Genomic DNA, 12,076 nt, shown 5'->3' on the forward strand with positions numbered 1-12,076 from the left:
AAGATAATATTTTAATACCACTCATTATCCAACTATATTTATAATTTGTTATATCCATATATTTTGATACTGTGCAAGCAATCTAAACATGTTATGTTATAATATTGCCATCATGTAAGATATATTTATAGAGTATCGTGTAATATTGTCCGTACAAGTGTTTGTCTAATGTATAATTGTCGAGCTGTAATAATAGTCTAGTACTGGAAGTTATAAAAATAAAAAATGAAAATAAAAAAATTAAGGATTTTAATTTATAGAAGTTGAAATATTTGAAAATTCCGAAAATCAGATTTTGAATAACTCCATAATTGAAGAGGAAAATGAAATGCGTGGTGAATCACTCCGTATATAATATAAATTATGTTCCACGTGCGACTTCATGTATACGAGATACGTATTTATTTATATTTTTGGTTTACCCGTTCGTCAGACCATAATATTAAGACCTTAAGTGAATATCACAATATATATATTTCATAGAACGCCACTGATTTGAGTGATCTATTGTATATATTTATGTACTGTCACCAGTACCTGTGTATAATATAGTCACTGTGTTTAGGTGTTTTATATTTTGTGTTTTATGACAACCATAATATATAGTACCTATATATATAATACGACATCGTAGTGAATTCATGCCCAGATGTATGAAAAGCAATTTCATTTAAAAAAATATACGTCGAATACGTGAAAGCTAGAGTAACGCTTGTTTTATATAATACGTAATATCTATACCTACCACCCACGTTATATGCCATAATAATTGTATAGGTTCGTTTTCATAATAATTATTACTGTAATATTTTTCTCGACTTCTCGGTTTTCATTTATTCATTTGAAATTATAGTTGTTTAAATGTTTTGTACATAGTCTGCTACATGGGAATTCGGTAAAGAGAATCTATTATTCGAGTATACTCATTATACCGTTTTAACAACTTTTCAAGAGAAATGCAAAACTGTCTGGCTCTTTTTATTTTTCATTTTGAGAGCCTTCATCATATTATTTTGAATAAATAGCAGAAATAAAAATGTTTATTAATTTTTCTGTAAACAGTCAAAAACTGAGTTGCGTAGGTAGGTTGTAATATTTAATTATTACTATAAATTTGCGAATATTTTATAATATAAAAATAATATTTCATGCAGTACCAAATATCAGATCAAATAAATTTAGAAAAAAAACAAAAAATGGTTTTTGCTAGTAATAAAAAATGTATACTGGTCCTTTCTGGAAAAAATACTCGTTCATATTGTAATACAATATAGTAAGGGTACCTTTTAACATACATGCATATTTAAAAACAATTTTATACAAAACTACGTTTTACATAATAAAATATATAGTTAGTCAAAAAAATATTTTGTTAAAATATGTCACTAAGGTCCTTTTAACAAATGCACATATATAAATATTAAAATACATTATGTTGTTAACTTATATATCTTAGAACCCAAAATACTAAAACAATTAATTTATTAAGGAAGTATATTATATTAAGGAATTAATCGGAGAATTAATCATATTAAAATTATTGAACCGACTTCTTTTATATTTGTCATTAATTTTTTGACAGATGATTTGTATAATATGTTTATACAATACTGATATTATTTTAATGAATTGCATAAATCTAAATACATGCAATCAACACCTCTAACGAAATGATGTATAGTATTCGCGTTGTTGTTCATATGCAGGATGAACTTAGCTTGTGATATTTATTATTTCGACCAAAACGTTTAGATTTAAGTTATATAATATTAGATATTATAAGACAAAATAAAATCGACACAAATATAAAAAAACTTGATTTGAGCACAACAATATTTTAAGAAAAATATCACATATAAAAATCTAAAATAGGACCGTTATATCGAAAAAAATATTCATCTTCTTGAAATATTAGAGTTTAGGATTTTTTCCACCCAGAATTCTAAATCAGACTGTTATTGGCTACAAATAAGACAAGTAGTGACAACACAATCTTGTATTTAGTGCCATTAAAAGTACCTAACCTTTCTCCGTGCTTCGTGTTCAAAACCCTGCATTTTCCAATAACCGTAGCTAAAATAAACAGACTCAGCGTTCATGTGTGCGTGGACGTAATGTTACACTGCGCAGTTTAAACGACTATTATAGACTAATGAGTTTTAATATACAGGATGGTAAACAATGTCGATATTGGAGTCTCCACCATAAGTCTCATCGTCGGCGACTATATATCAAAAAAAAAAAATATTCATCTTATTGGAATAATTGAGTTTACGATTTTTTTTCCATCCAGAATTCTAAATCAGACCGTTATTGGCTACAAGTAAAACAAGTAGTGACGACACAATATTACATTTAGTGCCATTAAAAGTACCTAACCTTTCTCCGTGCTTCGTGTTCAAAACCCTGCATTTTCCAATAACCGTAGCTAAAATAAACAGACTCAGCGTTTATGTGTGCGTGGACGTAATGTTACACTGCGCAGTTTAAATGACTATAGACTAATGAGATTTAATATAAACAGGATGGTAAACAATGTCGAGATTGGAGTCTGGACCACAAGTCTCTTCGTCGGCGACTATCGAGTGAATAATATCATTATACACCACCGCACCTAACCGCAGTATATTTTTTTAGACTGATTCGTAACATTTATCATTTATATATAACTCAATAAGATCACAGCGGAAACGAAACACTTGAATAGAAAAATAATTTTTAAACAAAGAATTTTTGATTTCACACGAAAATTCCAGACTCTTCTAAATGGTTTATTTATAGAGGTAGGTATTGCGTGTACAGCCAATACATTTTTGATTTTCAACGTTAAAACATATTATTATAATATTCACTTTTATATATTTTTAAAACGTTAATATCCAACGTATAAATATCTATATAGTTCTATAACTATTATACTAATGACCTATATCAAAGCTTAACTATTTTCCAGATAAACATTATTGTGTACCTATGAAAATGCGGAAGAACAAAGAAACCCAACAATATTACATATTTCAACAAACTTCGAGGGACTTAATATACCTAGGTAGGGAATATTACATTTGTGCTACTTAACTATTATACCAGTTGTATAGAAAATGGCATAGAATGTTTATTGTTCATGGTATACCTAACTGGTAACTATACAATAATTTATGGCATTCTATGAACATATTCCATCATTATAATTTCTTTGTAAAGACCACACAGTTTATTTATATCAACTTAATATATATTGGCTATAAGACCAACGTAAAAATTCAAAATAATAATCGTTTTTTATAACACAAAAAGAATCAGTTATTAATTGTCCAAAGCCCAGCTTGAAAGTAAACAACCGTGTTCAGATTTCGTAAGCTGAATTATTGTTTTATTTTGAGAAAATATGTTGACTAATTATAAAACGGTCAACCCTTAGTTAGGGTTATTGCAAAAAATGTTCAAGCAGATTGATTTCAAACACACATGCGTATTATAATTGAATTGTGATCGTATATTACGACATTATATATTTTTTTACTAAAAAAAAAAAAATTAACTCGTGAAAAAAGTGAACATAAAACGCTCGTTATGTGTTTTTCATATTTCACGATAGTAATAATAATAAATTATAATAGAATAATTGGTACAAACACGTAAATATTTAAATGTGACGAATTTCATATTATACAATATTTAGTACCTACAGACTGGACGCAGATGTTCGGTTAAAAATTGTTGCATTTGACTCACATTTCTTCGCCGTGCAGTTAACTTGCTGTTTTCTGAATATTTGCATATTTTACTTTCTAAATATACTTCAGGGATATTCTAAAAATGGCCAATTTACACTACATTCATTGTTCATTGTTCAATCAATAAACAAAGAGACGCTGCACGAAACTTTTTCAATTTTTTTTCCTGGCCCAATATAGTGTTAACGGATTAAAAAGGACACACAAACTCTCTCCGTCACACACACACACACACATATGCAAACATTGTAATACCAATCGCATCCTCGGTCCGTTATAAATCTGAAACCACCATTATATATTATTATGTCATTCCACATAAATGGTAAAACAAAAATGTTTAACACAAAGGCGATATTGTTTATAAATTATTTCCTACCCGTAACGGACGAAAAAATAATTCGTTGAAAATATTTCAACAATTGTGTAGCAAATTTGAGTTTTTAATTTTTATTTCCGTAAACGGAGTACACTTTAGACGTAGCGTCCGCCGTTTTTTTTTTAAAAACGCAATATTAGTTTAAATAAAAAAACTCGTGGAATTGGGTCATAAATAAATATGACGTATGACCGTTGCGGAGAGTTATTTAAATGTTGAAGTGTTATATTATGATTATTTTAATTATTGGTCTTTGTATCTTATTGTAGTGATTAGGTATTAAAGTGTTGAAAACGGAGAAATCAAAAACTTTGTGGAGAGTGAGACCTGTGCTGTATGATAATCGTAGTTTATTGTTTTGAATAAAACTGCTTCTAATATATTTTGTTTCTAAGAAAATAATGTTCACTGTGTTGTTATAGTTTTTAATAAATTATTATTGTCACATAAATATTATATTATATATACGATATACTTATGTACAATGTACATTCTAAATTAAAAATAATAATGACTCGAAAAGTACTTTTACTGTCGGGCAAAATTTGAGTTTCTACATACTTACTCAAAGTACCTCTATACGCAAACACAGGTACCAAATTAAGGTGATTCCGAGCGTTTTAGAAAGTGTACAAAAAGTTTTTGAAAATAAAAAACCGTACAAAAAAGTTTATGAATAATAAAAACATGCTATATTGTTGTAACACTTATGTAGGTACATTTTTTAAATTCTCACAGAACATAAAAAGTCAATAAAAGCGGGAAACACTAAAATAATAGTTAAGCTTAAAAAGTAATATTTGAAATGTTACCAAATTCTAGTATTTATCATGCATTTTTTTTATAATAATAATAACATTTGCTCATTAAGTTAGTATACTTAATTGTATATAATTCTTCAATATTATTTAAATATTGTACAATTTATTTAACCAACTACAAACAATGTGATTTACATAATTTGTCATAATTTATTATAATATAATAATAATTGTTAGACATGATTATTAAATCCCAATTAAAAATAATAAATAAAATTATTTAGATGGTTGTATTAATATTTATTAAAATTTAAAATACAACTTTTTAAAAAGTACAATTTATCTTAACGGTATAATAGTTATTTTTAAATTACTTTAAAGTCGGTTGAACCAAACAATAGTTATAAACGTTGAGAGTTTGTTGGGATATATCTTACAATGTACTTATATATAAATTATTTGTTTTTTTCCATATTACGGGAACCGTATTAAGTAACCTTAAATTGGAAAAATTATGTAGTTGGTAACTTTTTATTAGGTTAATAAAAAAAAGTACCTAATTTAATCAGAAGCCGACTTTAGAAGCGACTAAATATTTTTATTGACACTTATAACTGTATTAAAGGATATTATAATAACTATTATATTGTCATTATTTCTGTATTAAAGTTTTTTAATATAGTTTGGTATTTATTTTTTGTCTTTTTTTTATAGGTATTGCATAATGTATTTTTTTTATGTGTCTTAGCTAATAATTAATAAATTACGTAAATATTGATTTTTAATGTGTTTAGTTATTTTAGAAAATCATCTCTTGTGTCTGCCACTGTCAGGTAAAAGTATTGAAAAAATAAATTAAAAATGTATAAAATTACAATATTAAAATCTAAAAATTGATAATTTTTAATAATTGTATAATTTTATTAAATCATAATGTAAATTAATAATTTTCAAATAGGTAGTTCGATGCTAACCACGAAATATATTTAAATGTTTTAAGTGTTCAATAAATATTTAATTCCTCGCGCATTTGTCCACTTATCTACACTTGAAATGTTTTACAAATAATAATTAACAAACTGTCCAAAATGTGACTTTTGTACAAACAAATAAATAATAATACATAATATTGTACGCTGTCGTATACAAAAACCTACATCCCATTTTTAATTAAATTAAAAGTCAATTTAATTACACAATTCGCAAAGAATATATATATATATATATGTATATATATGTAGAATAGCGTTGAAGTATTTTGAACTAAAAAATACATTTATGTAGGCAATTCAAAAGTAAAAATAATATATACTTCAAATATATTGAACATTTCAATAACATTCATATTATACACAACTCGGTGTAAGGATAATACGTTAAAGGGAAAATAGGTTTTTTTTTATTGTATACATAAATAATCAATTTTTGGGTACATAATATTATTGTATATATTTTTTAATATTATATTATAATATTAAAATGTATATTGTATACGTTTTATGACCGTAACCATATTGCACGTAAATTGGTAAAAAAAAATTGGTTTTTCCGACTTTCGTGACGGATAGATTATTGATATATTCAAAATAATTTTTGCAATACCTATAATATTATAATTATTATAGTCTATACTCTATGTTGACAGGACGTCACACAAACGTACATTACCTACTAAATTTCATAGAAGCGTTAAAACATAATATTTAACAGCCCTCCCAATAAAATATTATGGTCAGTATTTAGCATTTACCTATGATTGTATAAATGTGATTGGTCAGTTCGATTTTATATTGGCCAGATAGATTTGTACATTTTTCGATCAACTTAGCGTGTAATATAATATGAATTCTACGAATATATTTTTAATCCTTTTATGACAATTACGTATGCTTTTAACGTTTGATTTCACACTAATTTGTAATATTGCAACATGAATATTTTAATTCAGTAAACACTGCGCTTTTCCTATTTATGTGTCTATTTTGCGTTCTACCATTTGATCTACCTTTATTATTATAGCTCTAATATTACGTAATTTTCCTATCACTGAAGCGATGGAAAAATGCTGATGTGGGTACATGCAAATTTAAATCATTAGGTACATATGTAATGGTGCCTCTGATTATGGTGGTTTTTAGGATTTTTATAATAGACATAGAATATATTATACCGAATAGGCGAAATTAAAGATATAATAAATCAACTCAATTTTGGTGTGTATATAGGTAATATTATGTCGAATCGCTATGTTAAATTATTCCATCGATTCTAAATTTATATTTATTTTTTATCGAAAATGATGACAATGTAAGGCATACAGTTGTACAGATATCAAGAATACATAGTGTAAAATAGAACATAGTAAGTGTCTAAAACTAACTTAGTAATTAAATAGTTATAAAAATGAAATAGTAGGTACCATGTACCAAATAGACTAACAAAAAAAGTAAGTTGTAATCTTATAAATATATGTATACAGTATTATGATCTAAAGGTTTTACAGCATAATATATGTTAGACCATATACAGACAGTAATAATGTTGAAGAATCACGAAAAAAAAAATCAAAATTGTTCATTGTATTGCATGATTTGCGCATGCGATTAACCGACGAGTTTCCATTATAGTTCTGTGAGTGAGTGGGTATATAAATCATATGATAAGAAAGGAGAGACACTAATTGAGGAACGTTAATAGGTATTACATTTAAGATTTCTGGACATTGTATATGTAACTATTTAGTAGATTATAAATCTATTTCACATGAATACATTTTCTTCTAAATAAAAAAGGATGCGTTTTTAGATTAGGTACTTAGTGTAAATCATCATGTTTAATTTCATAACTTTTTATTATTATGAGAAATTAAAGTTGAAAAAAACGATGTTGTATGGATTCAATCTTATTTGTACCACTTTACACAAATGTAGACCATATTATTAAAATAGAATTGTAGTTTATTATAGATCGTACAAGTGCAATATTATATAAAGTTTTTAACAGGTAATATTTTGAAACTCACTAAAATTCCGTCTTAAGAATCCTAATTTACTATAGATGCTTTGTTATAAAATATATATGTGATAATATGTATTTACCTATTGGATTTTTCAATACGATATGTATTAGTTATAACTGCGCAAGACATGCAGGAAATTCATTTTGTTATTATTATTGTTTTCCCATGTGTATTATTAATATATACCTATGTCGACCGTCCGTCTGGACCTTACTATCTCATATTGTATAATGTGTCTTACTATATCATATACGAACCTACCTATATATTACCGATACGGACGGTCCGACATTATAGCAGGTAAGACTGTTTCTCCTCTGCTTCAGTACACTTTCAACAATGGTTCGGTGCGTGACTATTATTTCTATTTTTGCTGTAATCTGTGAGAGATCATCAAATTAATGTTAGAGTAAAATAAATCCAGTGTTTGAGATATAATATTTTCATAAATTGAAGCACTGAGAATATCAGAAAAATATTTTGAATCTATATAAATCTATAATACTAACTGCAACCAATGAAACTTTTCTTAGTATACATAAGTAAATTCCTAAGAAGAAATTTTATTTTTTTCATAAAATTACATTTTTAGTAATATAGTATAGTTATAAAGGTTGTTTTTTAAAAATATATTATTTAATTTTAACTTAGATCCATAGCAAATCGAGAAAACTATTAGGAAGCTTATTTTGCAGAAATATTATTTTTTAAGGTATTAATTATAAGTATAAAATATACTATTCATAATATTTAGTAGGTATAGGTGCTGAATCTGCCAAAAACAGTGAAGGAACTCACAGAATGACAACTAATGATAATTTATGACTTTTTATTTTAAGGTCTTACATTTATAAATGGATGAAAATTTAAATTTATATTTTATGATTATTATTATTATTATTTGTTCCATTTTTTGTCATACATAGATACCTATTCAATTTATTATACTGTGTGAATCCCACTGATGTTGCTGATAACTTGTTTATTTTGATGTAACTTTTAGGTTTAGGTAGGTATTTATCATTTGGGGACTGAGGTTGAAATATTTTCACAAAGCTTATTACAAACCATTATGACGTTGTTCAAAGTCTAAGAAAACGTTTGTAACAATTTGTTTCGCTTTAAACACTCAAAATTATGAAACCTAATGGCATAATAATGTTATTAAAACTATGGAAAATGAAGTTAAGGCTTTGAATCATTATTCGAGTCGAACGCTTCATCATTGCTTTCGAACTTAAACATTATATATACATCACGGAGTTTTATTTTTATCAATGCGAACATAATATATGTAACAGTGATCAATCTCACTGTCTTGTCCTCTGCTGTTTCATCGTTCACTTTCACGACTCTGTTTGCTACCGTTCGGGTCATTTTAGTCTAATATTCACGTTTGTACTTTGTTCTAACGACTTACGAATCATTATATGTATATATATATATAATGATGTTTATTGTCCAATACAGCTCGTGTATTCGAAACTAATGCGATTTGAACTCGATACGAAAATAAGCGATATTTAATGAACCGAATGTGCGCGGAGTGTAATATTGACTGCGCGCAACAATAATAATTCCAGTGACGTTCGGCGGGAGTCGATTAAATCGTCTGCTTTTAAATCGGCGCATATCGTATAATATTGTAATGCTCGCACACACGTGGATGTCACAAACAGAACGAGCTTAATGATGTGTCTTATGACAATATAACATCTGGAGTTGTAATAAACGAAACGCCTCGCAGTCGTTACGCCGCCGCCACGACGTATCCGTGAGGTGCATATAATACACACTCGAATGTGAACAGGACAAAAAAAAAAGGTTGTTAAATACGATATTCGTGCTCGGTATTGTAGTAATACGGTATTATAATAATAAATATGTTATATAATGTTATATCGCAATAAGGCAAAATAAAAATCGTATCGAATTCCCCAATAGTGATTAGTGATCATAGTGGGAAGAGCTTTTTATTGAGAGCCATAGAGTTGTAGTATAGTCTGCCTGCGTATAGGATAAAATATGTATAATATATATATATAATGACGAATTAAACGCTGAAGCGAATGTTCTTACAGATGCGGACTAAATTAATTAAAACTATATTGACTTGCATCGGTTAAGTTGAGAACGTTTGTAGCAGCTATCGTCAAGTTGAGGGTCACTATACACTTTGCTAATAAATAATTAATAATATATATTATTATGTATTTAACACGTTTAAAGTTGATACGCTTATAAACATCGACTCAAATAAGTTATAGTTTATTAATAACTTAGTGATTTCATGTATAGTTAAAAAAAACTTAATCATGTATTTAATGTATGTATACCTATGGGTATTTGTTGTTTGTGTCGACTGAATTATTAAATAAAAAATATCGATCGTTGCCGGTTTATTGTTATTTAAAATCATTGTATGTTAGTCACGCTCAAAATTGTCGAGTTAAAAAGTTATATCTTTTAGACTACCAGTGTAGTGGATTATATGCCTACTTGGTCGGCAGCATCGAAAATGGTACACAAAATAATAATATTATTCGACACGCCACGACGATAACGATAATAATATTGATATTATTATATTGTATAGGTACTATCGTCGTATCGTCTTCAAGTTAAAGATCGCTGAAGATGCGTCGATAGGAGGGGGGGGTCATGTGAGAATGGGTAGTTTGAGATCGGCTGTTGGGGGGGGGGGGGGGGTTAGGGGAGGTGTTTCATCATCGGCGTATGATATATACATCCAATATATTACATGTATACATACTATGTGTGTGCATAACAATATAACAATATTACGACGTGTGCATAGATCGTGACTCCTACCTGTAAGTGATGAACGCGAATATGAGTCCGACCAAGGACACGCTGCTACCGAGTACGACGATCAGAGAGAGGACGCTCTCCTGGCTCGCCACCGTCCATCCGTTGCCCGTCAGGTTGCCCATGACGGGCACCCGTCGCGGGTATATGCTCTCCATTTCGGAAACCCTTCTAAAATACGCGTGTATGCTGAAACTTTTTTATCGCGACAGTGGTTATATTTAACTCGTGAAACGCGTATAGGTAATATATGTGGATGTTATGATATAATTGGTGATAGTAATAAAATTACCGTGACGAATAGTATTGTTATTATCGGTCGATGAGAATAAATCGCGAGAATAAATTATTTTTGTATTAAGACGACATGTCGTTCGATTCGCGACCGGTCGTCGTGGCCGCGTCGTGCGACTAAACCCATCGGGTTTCAACGCTACCGCCGCCGGCGACGGCGTTTCGGCGCACTCTCTGTGCGCAACCATATTATTATATTGTCTTAAATTATTGTAGCCTATAACTTCTATCTGTGTGGATCGTGTTTAATTAAAGGTGCTCAGATTTTCCAGATAAAACGGAAAAAAATAACCACCTTTAAACATCAATATAATATATAGAAACAATCAGAAAAATAAATCGTTTGAGATATAATACTATAGTTATCCGTTAATAACTATTAGGTACAATATAATATACTTGGTCTAGAAATAATTATTTTTCCGTCGTTAACTTATTCCCGAGCTAGCCTATGGCCGACCGTTAGCTAAAGATAATAATAAATAAGTGTGGTCAAATATATCAAACTAAAATTATTGCAGATGACCTGGGTACCTAACCTATGATCGATTGAACTAGCGAATTAACACGTTTAAATAAATTCAACTTACCTGCAACTGTATTTCTGAACAAATTTATATTACCTGTCTCATTTATTATATTATAATTACATTAATTGCTGCATGGCAGCACTATTGGTACGAGAAATATGTTCTCGGCGTTTTTTTTTTTCGAAAATATAATAATTAAAACGTTTTTTAATTGTCTCAAATCTATTTAAACTACATAAAGAAAGTGTAATTTCTCGTTATTTTCATTTCATAGTAGGTCACCCTAAGGGGAAAAGAAGGAATTACAGAACATTAATGAATTATACGGAAAGTTATCACTGTTTTTTAATTGTTCTCGGGACGCCGGGACACTTGAATACAAATAAAAAACGGTTTACGAGACTGTTGTCCGAGTCTCAGTGAGCCGACAGGTTCGGAATATATTGTATTTTTCTATATCATGTGTCCAGTATAGAATAAACACAGCAATATTATATTTGTTATCCTTCTTCGTATTGTGTAATAAT

General features: G+C 28.6%; 1 protein-coding gene across 1 annotated transcript in view; it reads right to left on the reverse strand.

The window, feature by feature from the left end:
• Window positions 1-11,121, reverse strand: part of LOC132952632 (adhesion G protein-coupled receptor E3-like) — a 140,274-nt gene extending 129,153 nt beyond the window's left edge. The window contains exon 1 of the mRNA XM_061024968.1: window positions 10,729-11,121. Coding sequence (XP_060880951.1) covers window positions 10,729-10,883 — 155 coding nt within the window. The 5' untranslated portion in view covers window positions 10,884-11,121. The remainder of the gene's footprint in view (window positions 1-10,728) is intronic.
• Between the last annotated feature and the right edge of the window lie 955 nt (window positions 11,122-12,076).

Source organism: Metopolophium dirhodum, chromosome 9 (assembly GCF_019925205.1).
Source record: "Metopolophium dirhodum isolate CAU chromosome 9, ASM1992520v1, whole genome shotgun sequence".
In the NCBI taxonomy this organism is placed as follows: domain Eukaryota; kingdom Metazoa; phylum Arthropoda; class Insecta; order Hemiptera; family Aphididae; genus Metopolophium; species Metopolophium dirhodum.